Source organism: Arvicola amphibius, chromosome 6 (assembly GCF_903992535.2).
Source record: "Arvicola amphibius chromosome 6, mArvAmp1.2, whole genome shotgun sequence".
Classification (NCBI taxonomy): Eukaryota; Metazoa; Chordata; class Mammalia; order Rodentia; family Cricetidae; genus Arvicola; species Arvicola amphibius.
The window spans coordinates 42,825,651-42,841,598 of NC_052052.2; the positions used below are offsets into that span (position 1 = coordinate 42,825,651).

The 15,948-nt window shown below is 47.2% G+C and overlaps 1 protein-coding gene across 1 annotated transcript in view; it reads right to left on the reverse strand.

The window, feature by feature from the left end:
* Plpp3 (phospholipid phosphatase 3) overlaps positions 1 to 15,743 on the reverse strand; it is a 77,600-nt gene extending 61,857 nt beyond the window's left edge. The window contains exon 1 of the mRNA XM_038334174.1: positions 15,136 to 15,743. Coding sequence (XP_038190102.1) covers positions 15,136 to 15,274 — 139 coding nt within the window. The 5' untranslated portion in view covers positions 15,275 to 15,743. The remainder of the gene's footprint in view (positions 1 to 15,135) is intronic.
* Positions 15,744 to 15,948: the final 205 nt, after the last annotated feature.

A 15,948-nucleotide genomic window follows, 5' to 3' on the forward strand; every position in this document is an offset into this window, starting at 1 on the left:
TCCTTAGGCTAGTATAGGCTGTCACCAGCTCCAGCCAGTGACGTTTCTTTCCACTTCATCAGGATGACTTACAGGAAGCAGGTATTAAGCAGTACTTAGCTTTATAATTGCACTTAATAGTGTAGCTCTTTATAGGAAAAAAAACAGGTATTGTGTCAGTGGCTACCTTGAGATTGTAAATTATACAAAAACAAAAAGTGTATTGTCCTCTCTGGCTTTATGTCCTTACTGTCTAGAATGCCATTTTTCGTTATCTATTTTTTCAATAAAATTTGAGAGCTGTTTAGTAAAAGAAACTTCAAATTTAGAAAGACGGCACCAAAGTACAAGGCAAACCCATTCTTTAAATTTTTTTTTACATTAGAAAGATCAACACACACACAAAAAAAAAGAAAAGAAAGATCAACACAAAGTGGCATAAGACCCACAATAAGGTGAAGTTTGCCCAAAGGAAACAGTTGTGAACTTAACTACCAAGAACTGGGTAGTACATTCCTCATAGGGACGAAGAATGAGGAGATACGGGGAAGGCTGGGAAAGCCATCCAGTGCACACACCTGAAGCACAAGCGCCCAGTGAAGGAGGGCAGAGATAAGAAGGAAGGGAGGAGCAGGAGTGGTGGCAGACAGAGGGCAAGGTGGAGACCAGTTCTGAAGGTTCTCAAGCGTACTGACAGATGCACTTTCCAGCCACGGAACTCTGTTCTGAGGAAAGGTGCCTGGGTGTTCAGAATGGCCGTCCATGGATGACTGTGGATTGCCACCGAGAAATACAATCTGCAAGGACATTTTTCAGGAACGGGGACAACAGAGAGAAGAGAGTGTGTTTCAGATAGAACTGCATTCACGTCACCAATATGAATTTAGAGTTTCAAAGCACTTCCTGTTCCCATGGCACACTATCTGTCTCAACAGCTCCTCCTCATTTTACCGCTCACCAAATGGCAGCAATTTGCCCGAGATCCCCAGCGAAGACCTCAAATATCGAGCCTGGGCAGCAACGGGCTGCTGCATAGGCCTTTTTTTTTTTTTTATCATTTCATTAAAGTATCAGATCCAAACACCTGGCTAGGTTCACCAACTGTTGTGTAACTGTCTTCTCGTCTTCTCCCTTGCTCCTTCAGAGGGGGCTCCACCCTTAGTGGATTTCTCTGCATCTTCCCCCAAGGCACTGCATACTAAACAAAGGGAAAAGAGAAGCTAGCCAGCCATACTCAGGAATGTTCTCTACGGTGGCTTTCGGACACAGAGACAGCCAGGGATCCCCTTTCTCAGGTGCCTTATGGGTATTTCCTGTTCATCCATGAGCAGGGCAGGAAGAGCCTCGCTATGGTTCCTAAGATGCGCATCCGTAGTGATTCTGCTCTGCATTCTAAGTGTGAGGGATGTGTGCAAAATGGGACTGCTCTCGGCCCTATTTAGCTTCTCCATGGGTCTGTGTTTGTCAAAGCTCTCTGCCAACCCCCTCGGAAAGAAATACCACAGAACTTCTTTTAGGAGGGTAAAAAGGCCTACTTTATATACTTGGTCTCATGCTAATCAGAGCACCATTGAAATCCCCGCTGAATAGGAGCCCCACAATAGCCTGGGAAACACTCGGTGGTCTTTTCCAAAGCGCAGGCTGCTTCAGTCAAAGCATTTCACTCCCTGGCTTTTTAACTCCTTTGGAGAAGATGGATAAGAAGGGCATCAACACTGGAATCAGAAACTGTTATTCCTCGGCAGGAAAGTCACCCCACTTCTGCACAAAACTTGTGGGGCTCTCTCACCATTTCTTCTAAACAGATCTATCAGAAGCTCCAGTTCTCTTCAGTATACGTGTAACGGAAGTGGACATAGGGTTCAGTGACCAGCTCAAGGGAGGTCTGAAAACTGCACTTTCCTGGGAATCTCAGTAAATCACCTCTGCGAGAGATTAACTAGTTGAATTATTAATGCAGTGTGTCACCAGACACCAATATGAGCTGAGACCCACCCTGTTGACTAGCTTTCTGGGAAAAAAAAAAAGAAAAGAAAAAGAGAAAGAACTGAAACGAATGCTGGTCTCCTCCAGCACAGGGCTGTTGTGAAGTTCAAGTCAGTTAATAATGCATGAAGTGCCTTGGTGCACAGCTTGCCACATAATGAGGACTCAGTGAAGCCCGTGCCCTTCCAGCCTGAAGTTCAGAGTCTCGCCTCTATTCTCTTGAGAATCTACACAGGAACAGGAAATACTAACGTGGACAGAGGGCTTTAAACCCCTAGTCAAACTTAGATACGTTACAGGGCCTTTCAAGACATTCTGACTCGTTCGTTTTAGTCACATGCTTGTTAGTGACAACGCCAGTCCAAATGCCACTCTTTACTGCTGGAGAAAAGAATGTAGGTATTGGTTGGCTGGTTCAGGGCCGAGAGTGCCGCCATTTTCTGTCCCGAGACCTGTCACTCAGTCTTATCCATAGCATCAATTAGAGCACTGTGGGTCCTTCAGGGCTGTGAGAGCTGATGAGAGGATGAGGCGCCTGACTACAGGGAAGTGTTCAAACATCCACTTCCCGGCCTTTTCCAGCTGACTGAAGACAATGCTACCCCAGGTGTCATGTGTCATGACGGGGATGGGGGAGGAGTGTGTGTGTTTGTTAGCTCTGGGGGGTGGTGGTGGGGAGCTAGAGGGATCTACAGTGAGAAAAACTAATTGAAGCAAGACAGAATACCTAAACCCAAACAAACTCTCAGACGTATAGCCCGTCATTTGGAAGAATTCTTCAGCGAGAGATTATTAATTGATAATAAATCCTCAGTTTCACAGTGGGGGCAAGCACAACTGCGAACGATCAGCTTAAGGCAAACTCACAGCGGAGTTACTCAACGCCAGCCACGGACTTGGGAAAATTACATCTAATATTCATGACAGCGCATTTCCCCCAGGGGTGGAAAGCCGTGGACTGTGAATGCTTTGACCCAAGATGTATATTTTATTTTCTCAGTCAGTCCGGAGGAGCTCTGCACTCAGACAATGCCTCAAGTTCAGGCCTTTCCAAGCAATCCGTCACAAAGGAGTGAGGAGCCCACTAGCCCTCCTGCCAGGCCAGTGGAACTGCTCTCTGAATAGATTTCAATGAGAAGCCCCTGAACAAAAGACTCTCTGGTAAGTTGGTAACACCTCGGGAAACATTGTTAAAATCTCAGCTTTCTAGAAGTTCCCCCTCATGAGCACAGACTATACAGTTGCTGCAGAACAAAGCACTAGGCGTTTAATCAAAACCGCCTCAGAGGGCAGGATGTCAGCAAAATGGGAAGATGAGGAACGATGTGTTAGGCTGTTCCTCCCTAGAAGCCTACGGAGGCCAAATTGACCAAAACAGCCCCTTTGGGCAACTGTCTAATGAAATGGGCTGTGCGGCTGAGAAACATTTCTGCCACTTCCTGTTGGTGGTTGCTAACTTTATAACAATGTGGGTCATTTGTGGGGAAGAGGCCAAGAGGAGAAGTTCTATTTACTCCGTTTAATGAGCGAGCTGCATCCGCAGACACTAACCAGAGAAGCTCAAAACTTACCACGACTGAACCCGCAGCACAAAAAGGGTCACTAGTAGAGTGACCCATCACTGCTGCCTGCTGTGAGCTCCAAAGAGGCTCTAGTTCAAGGCCCTCCCACCCCTCAGAAAGCCTTCCCATAGGGCTCCAGGAGCCAGTACTCTCTCCTTCTTAGTTCAGAGCTTTTACTTCTTTCAAGGTACCAGCATTTCCTGCAGTTGAAGATCCCTGGAAGTTTCTTCTTGCACTCTCCCCCATTCCGTCTAGAAATATTGTCAATCATTCTCCACTTTTGTTAAGGGAACCAACTGCATCTCCTGATGGACCAAAATAAGGAGCAGACCCATAGTAAACTGGCAGGTCTCACTCAAATCACGTTTAGAACGCTGATGCATGGACTAGTCTAGGCAGCTGCTAGGGCCTTTAAAAAACACTTACTTTATATTATTTTATCTTATATCTGTGTACCACGTGTGTGAAGTGCCCACAGAGGCCAGAAGAGGGCATTGGAACACCCCACCACCACCCCTGCTGCCACTGCCCAAGACTAGAGGTCAGCGAGCCATTATGTGGGTGCTAGACATTGAACCTAGGTTCTCTGCAAGAGCTGCCAGTGCTCTTAAGCAAAGCACTCTCTCTCCAAGTCAGTCTTTGCAAGTTGGTTGTTAGTAAAATACAGTATACATTAGCTATTCTGAGGTATTCCAGTCACAGGATGTCCCATGGTTGCCTTAACTTGACCTTCATGGGTCCAAAAACCTCAGGGTGAGAATCACAAATCTAACTCACTTTTGGACAATTTGGCCTCCACCGACTGATAGAAAAGCAGGTTGCGGGTAGAAGTGGGAAGCCAGGGCTTCACACACACTGAAAACATAAGCAGGAGAGCCTAGTGGTGAGAAACAGCCTCGCCAGTCAGACTTATCAGCCTGGTCCTGAAACACTCGGACTGCACCATCAGAGGGGAGTTAGTTCAACCTCTCTGAACTTCTATAAAAGGAAGCTAAATGTGATCGGCAGTTTATAGGCTCCTTGGAGAACTAAATCAGGATGTACGCACAACACTTGACCTGGTAAGAAGCCCACAGCTAATACCCAATACATGTAAGCAACTGTTATAATTTAGTCAGACTTCAGTTCAAGTCCCCGTAAACACAAGCCGAGTGAGCCTGAGCAAGTCCCTTGCCCTCTCTGGGAGGAAGAGCCAATGGTCAGCATTTGGTTCATTCTGATTCTGGAAACACGGAGCCATCATGGGAAGCAGCTAACAGTCACGAAGATTATCTCTCCTTCGCCCTCTTTAAATATCTGCTCTTTCACGTGCCACACATTAACACTTGATGCTTAAGGCACTTTTTACCGTGACGTGATGTCATCGGATTCCTGAGGTCTTGTGATTACCCTTATCTTCTTCAATATCGCCTGATATCCAGCACGTGAGCGTCAGTGATAGGAAGCCACCCAGTTCTGAGATGGTGATTACAGGTCTATCCAGTGGAGGAGGGGAGGAACTAGGCCAAACAGACGGATTTGTACTGTGTGGCCTGAAGACTGTATCAACCGCGTTCTAGGAATAGAAAAGTTTTAATATTTGAACTTCCACACAGTTTTCAAGAAACTCTGGAGTGGGTCCTTCTGTCGTTGTTGTTATTGCTTTGTTTTGTGTTTCACTTGGAAAGTTCAGTCCCTACACTGAACTCCGAGGTGTTACTCAGCAGGAGGGTGGGTCGGACCACCCATCCTCTACATCTCAGTCAGGATACCGTTCTCTGCTCACTGGCCTTAAACCCAGCAAGGCTTAAAGGATTAAGAAGTCTGTTTCTTCGTGGGAAAATGCCCTTAAGAACAAAAACGAAGCTGAGGTGTGATTTCGCAACTATCCTAATCCCCAAGATCTCTAGTAAAACTCTTTTTTTTTTCTTTTTTTACAAATGTTAATTAATCGAAAGTGGTGCGTGTTATGGTTTTGGTCCCTGTCCCTTTAAGAGACAAGCCACGCCCACTCCCTCCCCCATCCGCTGAAGCAGGCTGATCTTCAGCTTCCGGCCTGAGCTAGCTCTCTTTTCCATCTTCCTCTCGGAGAGGCAGCTTTGCTTCTGCCTCCCTCTCTCCCCACTTCTCTGCTCCCCCCCCCTCTCTCCCCCTCCCTCTCCTTTAATAAAGCTTTATGCCTATTTTTGTGTCTGCGCTGTTAACCCACCGCCGCACCGTCAGTTCACCTGCCGCCCTGGTCACACGTGTTCCGCGAGTCTCGGCGCAGCTCCGCGCAGCTGCCCAGCTACTAAGTCTTTAAGAACAAGAGTGCGGACATGATGGAAGTAATTTGGCAGTTCCTCAAACAGTTAAACATCTGATAATATGATCAAGCAATCCCACTCTTCAACCTATAGACCTATGAGAACTGAAAACATCAGGCTGCTCCTTTTATTCATAAAAAACCCCAAATGGGAAGTATATAAACGAACCATGATATATCCATAAATGGGTTATTATCTGGCAATAAAAGCAAACGAAGTACTTACTGATACATGCTATGGCATGGATGGGACTTTATTTATTTATTTATTTTTTTGTTTGTTCTTCGAGACAGGGTTTCCCTGTAGTTTCTAGAGCCTGTCCTGGAACTAGCTCTTGTAGACCAGGCTGGCCTCAAACTCAGAGATCCGCCTGCCTCTGCCTCCCGAGTGCTGGGATTAAAGGCGTGCGCCACCACTGCCCGGCTTGGATGGGACTTTAAAACAGTAAGTGAAAGAAGCCAATTACAGAAGACCTCATAGCATACTGTTGATTTATGTGAGCTATCCAGAATAAACAAATCTATGGGAGAAAAAAAAAAGTGATGAGTGGTTGTTAAGACCTGGGAGAGGTGCACAGGAATGGGGAAGGATTAGTAAAGATCAATCAATCTCTTTCTACAGAGATAAACTCTGCAGTTGGTTATGGTAATAACTGTCTAATTCGGTGACAATAAAACCCAATGGATTGTGTGCCTTAAGTTTTAAATGGCTGCATCACGTGATGTTGTGAATAACATCTCAACAAAACTGTTTCTTAAATATCATTATAACATGAGAAAAACCCTTACACAAAACCAGGAGGGTTTCCGGTTTGTTCCTGTCAAGGGGCATTTGAGAAAATCTGATGTCCAGGACGGAACAAGTAGGTGACTTGCAGTCTTAGTTTTGCTGTGGGGTGACACACAGAGAAACATCCACTAGTCATATCACAAGGCTTTCTTCTGTAGGTGCCATAGGCTGACCTCACCTCAGTTCCCAGGCTCCCAACCAGAAGCCCCGGGGGGGTACCTGTGCTGTCTTTGCCATGTCCTTCTCCCTATGTCACCACGTCCCTAGGCTCAGCTCTCACTTGACTCAAGTTCCCCCAACTCTCCAAGCCAGAGATCTGTCTCCCCAACCTGAGTTAGATTATAATAGGTTAATCCTCTTTTCAGAACTTTTCACAATTATACTAATTCCAAAGACCTCTGTAAAACTGTTCTAACTTCCTCTCCCACTGTAAAGGAGCCTTAGATTTGTGGAACACTGTAGCCACCTCAAAACAGCGTGGAAATTCCTCCCCCAAATGTGGAGCTACTATAGCAGAGCTGCAAGATTACCATTGGTAACTGTATGAACATTCCCATAATAAAAACAAATGGCAAAGATAAAGCTCCCGTTATTCTAGTGGTCCTCTCAAATAATGTCCCCAGCTGATGGTCATTTCCAGCCCCCTTTTTCAGTCTGTCATTAACCTCTTTTCTAGCCACACCACTGGCCCACTCTCTCCCTGGTCCTCCTATGCAAATGGACCACATTACATCCCCAGCTTCTCCCTCCCCTCTCCTCCAGCACCCAGTTTGGTGCCATCAACGCCATCATCCCCCACTGTGTTTCCGCAGGCCCTCCTTTAAGGCTCCCTGTCATTATCAACCAAAGGCTGTTTTCCCTCCCGGAGCTTGGAAATTCCTTTGGGGTAACCTAGGACCCCTTGCCCACAGTAGGTACTCCGGGAACATCCGTAGAAGATAAGACTTGAAAGGCAGGTGCAAACACAGACTTGGTCAAATCCCTCTCTAGAAATTATAGAGATTGACTCCGCAAACTAATTGGAGGTGGGGGGAAGGTATAAAGGCGACATCAAGAAGCATGGCCTCCTTCATGTCAGTGTAATTGTGTATTATGTACTTCAGGGATACACACACAGGAACCAGCACACAGTGCTTATTATGACGAGGCACTTATCCTGATTTGCATTTCTCTGCAAAACTCTCCAGGCATATAATTTTGTTAATTTGTGACAAACCTCAAAAACACAACCATCAATACCTTGATTACAATATGGACTTTGAAAGCACACAGAAATCAACTGGATCTTACAAAGGCTTGCCGTGGGCACGGCTCTTGCCCTCATTGTTTGGTAGGTTGGATGCTTGGAGATTTTAATGCTGATCATAACTTAAAAATTTACCTGAACCTAAGCAAAGAAGAGTACTAAGAAGGCATTCAAAGATAAGACCGCCCTTGCCTTTGAACGTTAGCATGTTCAGTCAACATATGATCTTCAACAAATTGTTTAGTTCCAGACTCCGTTTCATCCTTGAGAAGATGAGAATAAGTTCTACCGCAAGAATTGTTCAAGAGTATTTTAAAAAGCCCAATCTTTGGAAACATTGAGTTTCTTTTCTTTTCTCCTGAGATACATTGTAAAAGGCAGTGCCTGTTCAGGCTCCAATCAGTGAACAGCGAGCTGAGGCACCTTCTAGAACAAGTACCAGTTGGGGAAAAAAAGGAATATATTAAAAAACGCCTAGTCCTCCAAACTCACCCCAGGAGCCTCCGGCCTCACACAGCGAAGTGGACTAAAAGTGAAACCTGTTTGTCCCGTTCCTCTTTTGACTGACACACAGCAAGGGAAATAATGGGAGACTCTCAGAGCTGAGCCACATGAAAGGTATCCAATTTCAAACACCGGAGTATCAGAAAGGCAAGACCTTGTTTCTCCTCCTACTCCTTCACAACCCCATGGCAATTACTAGCCAGTCCAGGCCTCAGGTGAGCAGGGCATTGTGCTGCCATGAGCAAAGAGGCCTCAGTGGGGTTAGATCATAGTATAACGGAGCTCTCATTGAGAGAGAGAGAGAGAGAGAGAGAGAGAGAGAGAGAGAGAGAGAGAGAGAGAGAGAGAGAGAGAGAGAGACCTGGGCTCTGACTGTAAAGCTTGGGTTTCTCTTCTCAGGCTCTCCACCATTCATTCACTTATCCCTCCAGAAAGACCTGTGTTTTCATGATTGAGATTAAAACTATACTAATAATCTTGGTATTGTTGACAAGACAACAAAATTCTAAAGATTCCGTGAATCTAGGAAATGGAGAACTGTCCCAATGGTTTATTATCATGGCCATAGAGAGGCTGAGTCCACCTTAAACGGATACACAGTCGGTTAGGTACGAGTGCCAACTCTACTGTCAAGTGTGGTCTTTAAGGTTCCTGCGGCCTGTTCGGAGCCCTGTAGAACAGGCCACACATATTTGGACTTTGGAGCACATCTTCCTTGGGCTGTCCTGAAACGTGGGCAGTGAGGAAGGACACAAAGCCCCAAGACGGTATGGTGACCGGCAGCACTGCTCTGGCCTGCGGCTTCCCCAGCTTAGCATCACTATCTAACCACATGACTGGCCCAGATAAGTGGCCTGGTACCTCTTTCCTTAACAAAGAGCACCCCAGGGAGCAAGCATTTTATTCATTTCCAAAGACTGGAGTTCTTGGAACTTCCAGTCAGCTTCCCCTGCACTGCCACAAGACAAAAAGAAGTAAAAGACCCCAAATGGGTCATCTGCTCACACCCGCTCCACCCTTCCTAAGACAGTTGTTTTTTTTTTTTTTTCCCTCAGATGTTAGGACCATCTCTTTTACAAAGGAAGAGAACATCAGCCACCAAAGGTGACCAGGGCACCTGCCCTTTGACCTTTCTAGACAGGTCAGAAACCTGCCACTGTTTCTTCAGCTAATGGAAACCATTCATGTCCATTCTGCCAACTTCTCTTCCTCAGACCTTTTCCCTTTAATAAGTTTCAGGAAACTTTGCAAAAAACAAGAAAAAAAGGGGGGGTGCTTTGCCACAGAACCCTGGAGGGATAAGGAAAGAGGAGGAGTTGAAAATGCTGTCATTACTAACATGGACCATCCAGCAGGGACCCTGACGTTAAGAACACACTTTCTAATTTTGCACACTCGTCTCTCACCTCAGCTTCAGGACACAGGCCTGTCCCTCCCCCCCCCCCCCCCTTTGCCGACTTTACACAGGAGGAAGCTGAAGCCCAGAGGTCAAGTGACATTTGTCCAAATCACACCTATGGGTGTGAGCTTTATGCCCCCTGGCAGTCAAAATCCCAGTGACCCTGCAACCTGCACTGTTTTCCCAAAACTTTCAAATTAACTTGGCTCTGCTTAAGCCTCTACTTAGCAATCTCATGGACGCCCGTTTCACCTTTCCCTCACACACCGACTCCACATCTCGGAAGAGACAGTGGCATGGTCAACAACAAACCCAAAACACAGCCTAACAATGCAGAAAGTGCTAGAACATTCAGTGCAGGGACAAAAAAAAAAAGCCCACTGCATAATTCAATTGCCCTTAAGACATCGAGTTGCTACACAACACAGTGATTCTAAAAGTGGCCTGATAAAAATCAGTCAAGGATTTTTATAAAAATACAGGATCCCAGGGCCTGCCCAACGCCCCTGGGGAAATGTAGAATTTGTATCTCACACGCATCAGGTGAGCTCATTAAAAATGGACGTAATAGACACTACCCACATTAAAGATTCCTCTGATACTGTACAGAACCAAACTGACTAGAGAGGTGGGGCCTCTCCCAAAATATTACTACCTACACAGAAAGGAAGCCTTTGACTACGGTGTCAGCAGCATCACGCTGTGACCAACTGGGCTTTGCCAACCAAGACAACTGCAGAGGAAGGGACAACAAATCTCAAACTGACAGGCATGCAAAGGGCTATAAATAGAAGGGCCACCAACTCCCATTTTGGAGATCTCCCACCCAGGCAGCTACCTCCAAGGTGTCTCTTAAGAAAACTTTAAGGAAAAGAAAATGGGTAGTATAAGTGGGGCGGGAATTTTGGACAATAAGGACATAGGTTTTCCACCGGCCTGGAAAAGCCAGCAGTGTCTGGACACCAACGAAGCTCAGGCTACCCTCATGTTTGTTACAATGCATGCAGGATAGTTGGCTGGGTGGTTCAACAGCGGATTCGTGAAAATTTGTTCCTATATTCTGTGGCTCCATGGTACATTAAGTTATCAAAACCAAGACTGACTGCTTCATGGAGTTATTTCAAACGCAGTAAACACAATAACAGAGCCACAAGAACACGAGAGGCCTGGGCTGGGCTTGTTTACTTGTGTGCTTTTGATGACCATGAATTCCAGAAAGCAGGTCAAAGGATCCATCCAGCCAAGAGGTGGGGAACTTTCCAGTCAACACCAAGTTAGGCTAATTTTCTTCATTATTTCTTCGGTCAGATCTGAGGGTCTCCCAGCCTATCTGTCAGCATATTCACAAAACTGTGAAGAATTAGAGTTTAAGATGACCTAGCCTCTCTCCTTTGCTGCCATATAAAGAAATCCATGCCCAGAAAGTTCAAGTGAATTTGCCCAAATCACACAGTGACAAGTTAATACAAGATTGGAACTCAGACCTCTAGACTCATTATTATTATTATTATTGCAACAGTCCCTAGAAAATGCAGAAATGTGAAGCCAGGTGGTGGTGGCAGCGGCGGCACATGCCTTTAATCCCAGCATTTGGGAGGCAAAGGCAGGAGGACCTTTGTGAGTTTGAGGCCAGCCTAGTCTACAAGAGCTAGTTCCAGGGCAAGCAACAAAGCGACACAGAGAAACCCTGTCTCGAAAAAACAAACAACAACAAAAAAGCAGAAATGAGGGCTGGGCGGTGGTGGCGCACGCCTTTAATCCCAGCACTTAGGAGGCAGAGGCAGGAGGATCTCTGCGAGTTCAAGGCCAGCCTGGTCTACAAGAGATAGTTCCAGGACAGGCTCCAAAACTACAGAGAAACCCTGTCTCAAAAACCAAAAAAAAAAAAGCATATAGTTCCAGGACAGGCTCCAAAACTACAGAGAAACCCTGTCTCAAAAAACCAAAAAAAAAAAAAAAGCATAAATGAGTTCTTACTCTCTGTGAGATTTGGATCCCAGAGTATTCAATGGTGGCCTGGGAATTTAGACACAATCCCACTTAATGAGTCATTTTGCAGGTGGGGAAAATGTGACAGTAATCATGAATACTATGCGAACAGTAACAATGACACTATGTATACCACGTACAGAACCAGCTCTAAGGTTCTTATCCCAGCTATTGCAAATCAAAAGTGTCAACATTTTAGAATAGCCAGATTGAATGGTGTGGTTGTTGACCACCCCGTTCTGTATTGCTGACCAAAGAGTTAGACATCATTTATCCTCCTGCTTTGGTCCAAAAGGATACCTGGGGAACGCGAAGAGGATAAGAGGCAGGCTGTTCTGCAACCGAGCTAGAAGATTTTCATGGGGCCTGAATTTCAGCAATCTCCAAATGAGATAAAGGATTCCACTTTCGCCAACTGAGAATCGGGGACAATCTAATCTTTGATAATCTGCTCTTCCTACCGTGATAGAAACCTTTTCTGGTCTATACCACGGAGATGGTTTTCTAGGTGGTACAGTGAAAAACATTAAATGATTTATGTTTTTAAAAGAGACTAACAGAACTTAGACAATAGGAAATCTTCTCTGTGGTTCTCATGGAACTCCATACACCAGAACTAATGTGAAGGAGAAAAAAAAAAGGTGATAAGGGGGTGCTTAATTGAAACAAAAACAAAAAGGACTTCAGAAAATCTACCATGCAAAGATTTGCGATTGTATTTAAAAGCAATCAATGGACAAAGGTAACTGTTGATGGGCGTAAGCTCCCTGCAGGGGTTCTCTGCCATCACATTCTTTTGACCTTCAAACAAGAGCGAACCTTTTGGTTTTCACCCAGAATTTAACATTCTGAAAAGGTATCTGAAGCAAGTTAAACGCCTTGCATATTTCCACTTGTACAACAGGCATAGAGCACATCAGCTTTTAGTTTTTCCAGATACTAGGAGATGAAGCTTGGTCTATATTCCTATGAGAGAATAAACAGAAAACTGTCTTTCTACCTAATATATTAGTACCCTGTAATGCAGACCATATGATCAATAAACTGTAGAAAAATTAAATCATACTGACAGTCCTGGGCAAAAACTGAACCAAGTAGAAACATTTTTTTTTAGGATTGCAGTGTGTAGAATATTAAAATCACATGTCGTATTATTAAGTCTTCTTTTGGAAGCCAGAGTTATGTTGCATAACCACCTCAAGATACATGGTAATCCTTCAGATAGTTTTTTCAATGAAAGGTGTTAGGAGCTATTTAACCGGTGATGCTGTAATACAGTTGGTGCGTATGCCTAAATTGGACAACTGGTTTGGGATTTTTCTCTCTGGAGAGATATGCACCTACACCACACCCTTTCATTCCACCCTGAATACACAGGAAAACATATCGGGGTGTCATTGCCCCTGCTGACACTATAGTTGACAGGTATTGCTCTCTGCACATTGCCCAACAGTGCTTTTTCTAAGAATGCAACATCTCTGAGAGCACGCACCTCCCCACCAACCAGAAGACTGTGTAGACGCTAGAGCAAGGAACACATGGGGGGAGGGGATCTAGCTTTCCTAATGCTAAAGCAGGAGACAGGGGGCTTTCCTCCCCCTGCAACAGAGAAAGCGCTAATCCCACCTACCAAGGATGCACTCAAACCCCGGGAGAACTCAGACAAGTTTGTTGCACATAGACAGCTTCAACCTTTTTAGTACTTCGGCCGTATTATCCCCTCTCTCCCGCACCCCCCCCACCTGGAAGGGTCCTTAAAAAAATCAACAACTCTCTCTCTCTCTCTCTCTCTCTCTCTCTCTCTCTCTCTCTCTCTCTCTCTCTCTCTCTCTCTCTCTCTCCTCTCTCTCTCTCTCTCTCTCTCTCTCTATCTCTCTCTCTCTCTCTCTCTCTCTCTCTCTCTCTCTCTCTCTCTCTCTCTCTCTCTCTCTGCATGCTAATAAGCCTGCTGCCACCAGGAAGGTAGGCCCGCCCCCCGTGACGGCAGCTCTACTTAGCATCACTGAGACGGGAATGGGATCCGCAGGAACTACAAACTCCCTTCCCTTTCACGGACTGCAATCTTACTTTCAACCGCCTCAGTCTGAAGAGGGCCATACTTAATTTTAAATTCTAAGAAAGCCACCGGCTCAGAAAATTCTCGGAGGGTAGTTGGGCAAGAGCAAGAGGTCACTGCCTAAGAGTCCCAGACAAGGCAGCAAAGCCAGGGTGGCACAATCTGCGGAATGACCCCTTCCAAGGGGACTGGAGTCTCCGGGCAGGAGCTCTATTTGTGGGGAACTGGACGGGGAACACAGATGTTTCTTCAGTTAGCAGTGTTGGCAGAACAGCTCCTGGACGGCATCCGAGTTCTTAATGCGGGAAGGGGCCTCACAGACCATCTACTTGAACCCACTCATTCAACTGAGGAGGAAACTGAGGCCAAGGGGGCACTGAGGTGGCACATCCATCTGGAGGCAGAGGGGCAAGGCTTTGATGACAAGTTTTGCACACTTTGGTTTACATCAAAATTCGCTTAAAAGAAAAAAAGCCCTATTTTTACTTCAACCTTGGAACTACGGTGGATTTGCGTCGTTTCTCTCTCCCCAAGCCAGGTTCAATAAATTGCCCCCCCTCCCACCTCCTTTGAATCCCACCACCCTTCCAGCTGGAGCTTACATCTGTTCTGCAGAAACAGACGTGCGCTAGCGCCTCAACTTGAGGGAGTGCAGTTCAACTTTAATCCCCAAGCAAGACCATGGCTAGCTTTCCCTCAGTGGCCTCCTGGGTGAACCCGACTCCTAGCCCCTGCTTGCACAAATCAGGGAGTGAGCTGGTTTAAAACTGATGCCCGCGAAGCTATCTACCACCTGGCATACAGTAGGCGCTCAACAAGTGATGCGCTCCTCGGTGTCCAAGACCCGGCTGGAAAGAGCCCAGTCCGGTCGCCCTCCCTCCCCTGGGGCTTTCAGTCTAGCGAGCAGCGAGTGACACGGCCAGCTTGCGCGACTGGCCCTGCAAGGCAGAGCGACGGAAGGGGTGGATGTTTACATGCAGCCGGGACCAGCTACCATAAGAGCCCGGCTCGCCCAGAGACCTACATAGGTCTCGCACAGACTCGGATGTAGGGAGGAGAGCCACAGGCTGCCTCCAGATCGTGGAGCTCGAGCTCACACCTTCCGAGGGACTGTGTCCGGCTCCCAACTGGAGATTACCCTCTAAGGAGCACTTTCCAGCTGCCGCGAATGCACAAGCACGCCCCAACTTGTATTCACAGGTCTGGGATTGGGGGTCCGGGAGGGCGGGTAGCTCGCGGCTAGCACGGCGCCCGGAGGATGGCTGCGGGGCCTCAGGGGCTGACAGCGCGGCGGGGCCCGGGGCCAGGATGGGGGTGACTACTAGTGGGGCTGCGCTCACCCATGAAAAGGCAGAAGAGGTCGAGGCAGATGAGCAACACCCGCTTGCTGCCGCCCTTCCTCGGGTTGTTGTTGAGCGCGGGGCTGCCGCCGTTCTTACTCTCAGGGACGATCGCCTTGTCGTACTTGTAGTTTTGCATGGCGCTGGCAGCGGAGAGCCTCCCGGGACGCTGCGGGCCGCCGCTGCACAGGAGCGGAACTGCGGGCTCGGGACGCGCGGCCGAGTAGTTCCAACTGCAGGCGTGGATAGGTTTCCCCTCTGGGCGCCTCTGCTTTCCTCTCAAGCCCAAACTGTTCGCTAGTCCAAGGGGAAGAGAGCCAAATCCCGAACAGGAACTTTTGCAGCGCTGCGCTGCCCGGGACGCGCACGGCTGGCGTGCGTCTGCGTGCTGAAGTTTGCGAGTGGGCAGCGTCGGCGTCCCGCCACCGTCCTCCGCAGCTACTTAATGAATGGAACGGCGCGGAGTCCTGCAACTTCGCCGCGTCCTGCAGCTCTCGGCAGCGTCTGCCCAACTCCAACTCTGCCTCCTCCTCCTGCTCCTCCTCCTGCTGCTGCCGCCGCCGCCCGGGCTGCCGCTGTGATCGCTCGGTTTGTTTTCGGAGCTTATATTTCACGAGCTCCTTTAAAAAGCGAGGGGGGAGGAGAAGGACCTCCTTACTTGGCTTCGACAGGATTCTGAAAGCACAGCCCCTTCCTTAAGCTGCCTAAAACGTAGGATAATTAAGGCCACATTTCCCCCACCCCCTTCCCAAAAAAAAAAAAAAAAACCAAAAGAAAAAGTTGCTCTCAAACCAGAGAATCCGGGAGCCCCTA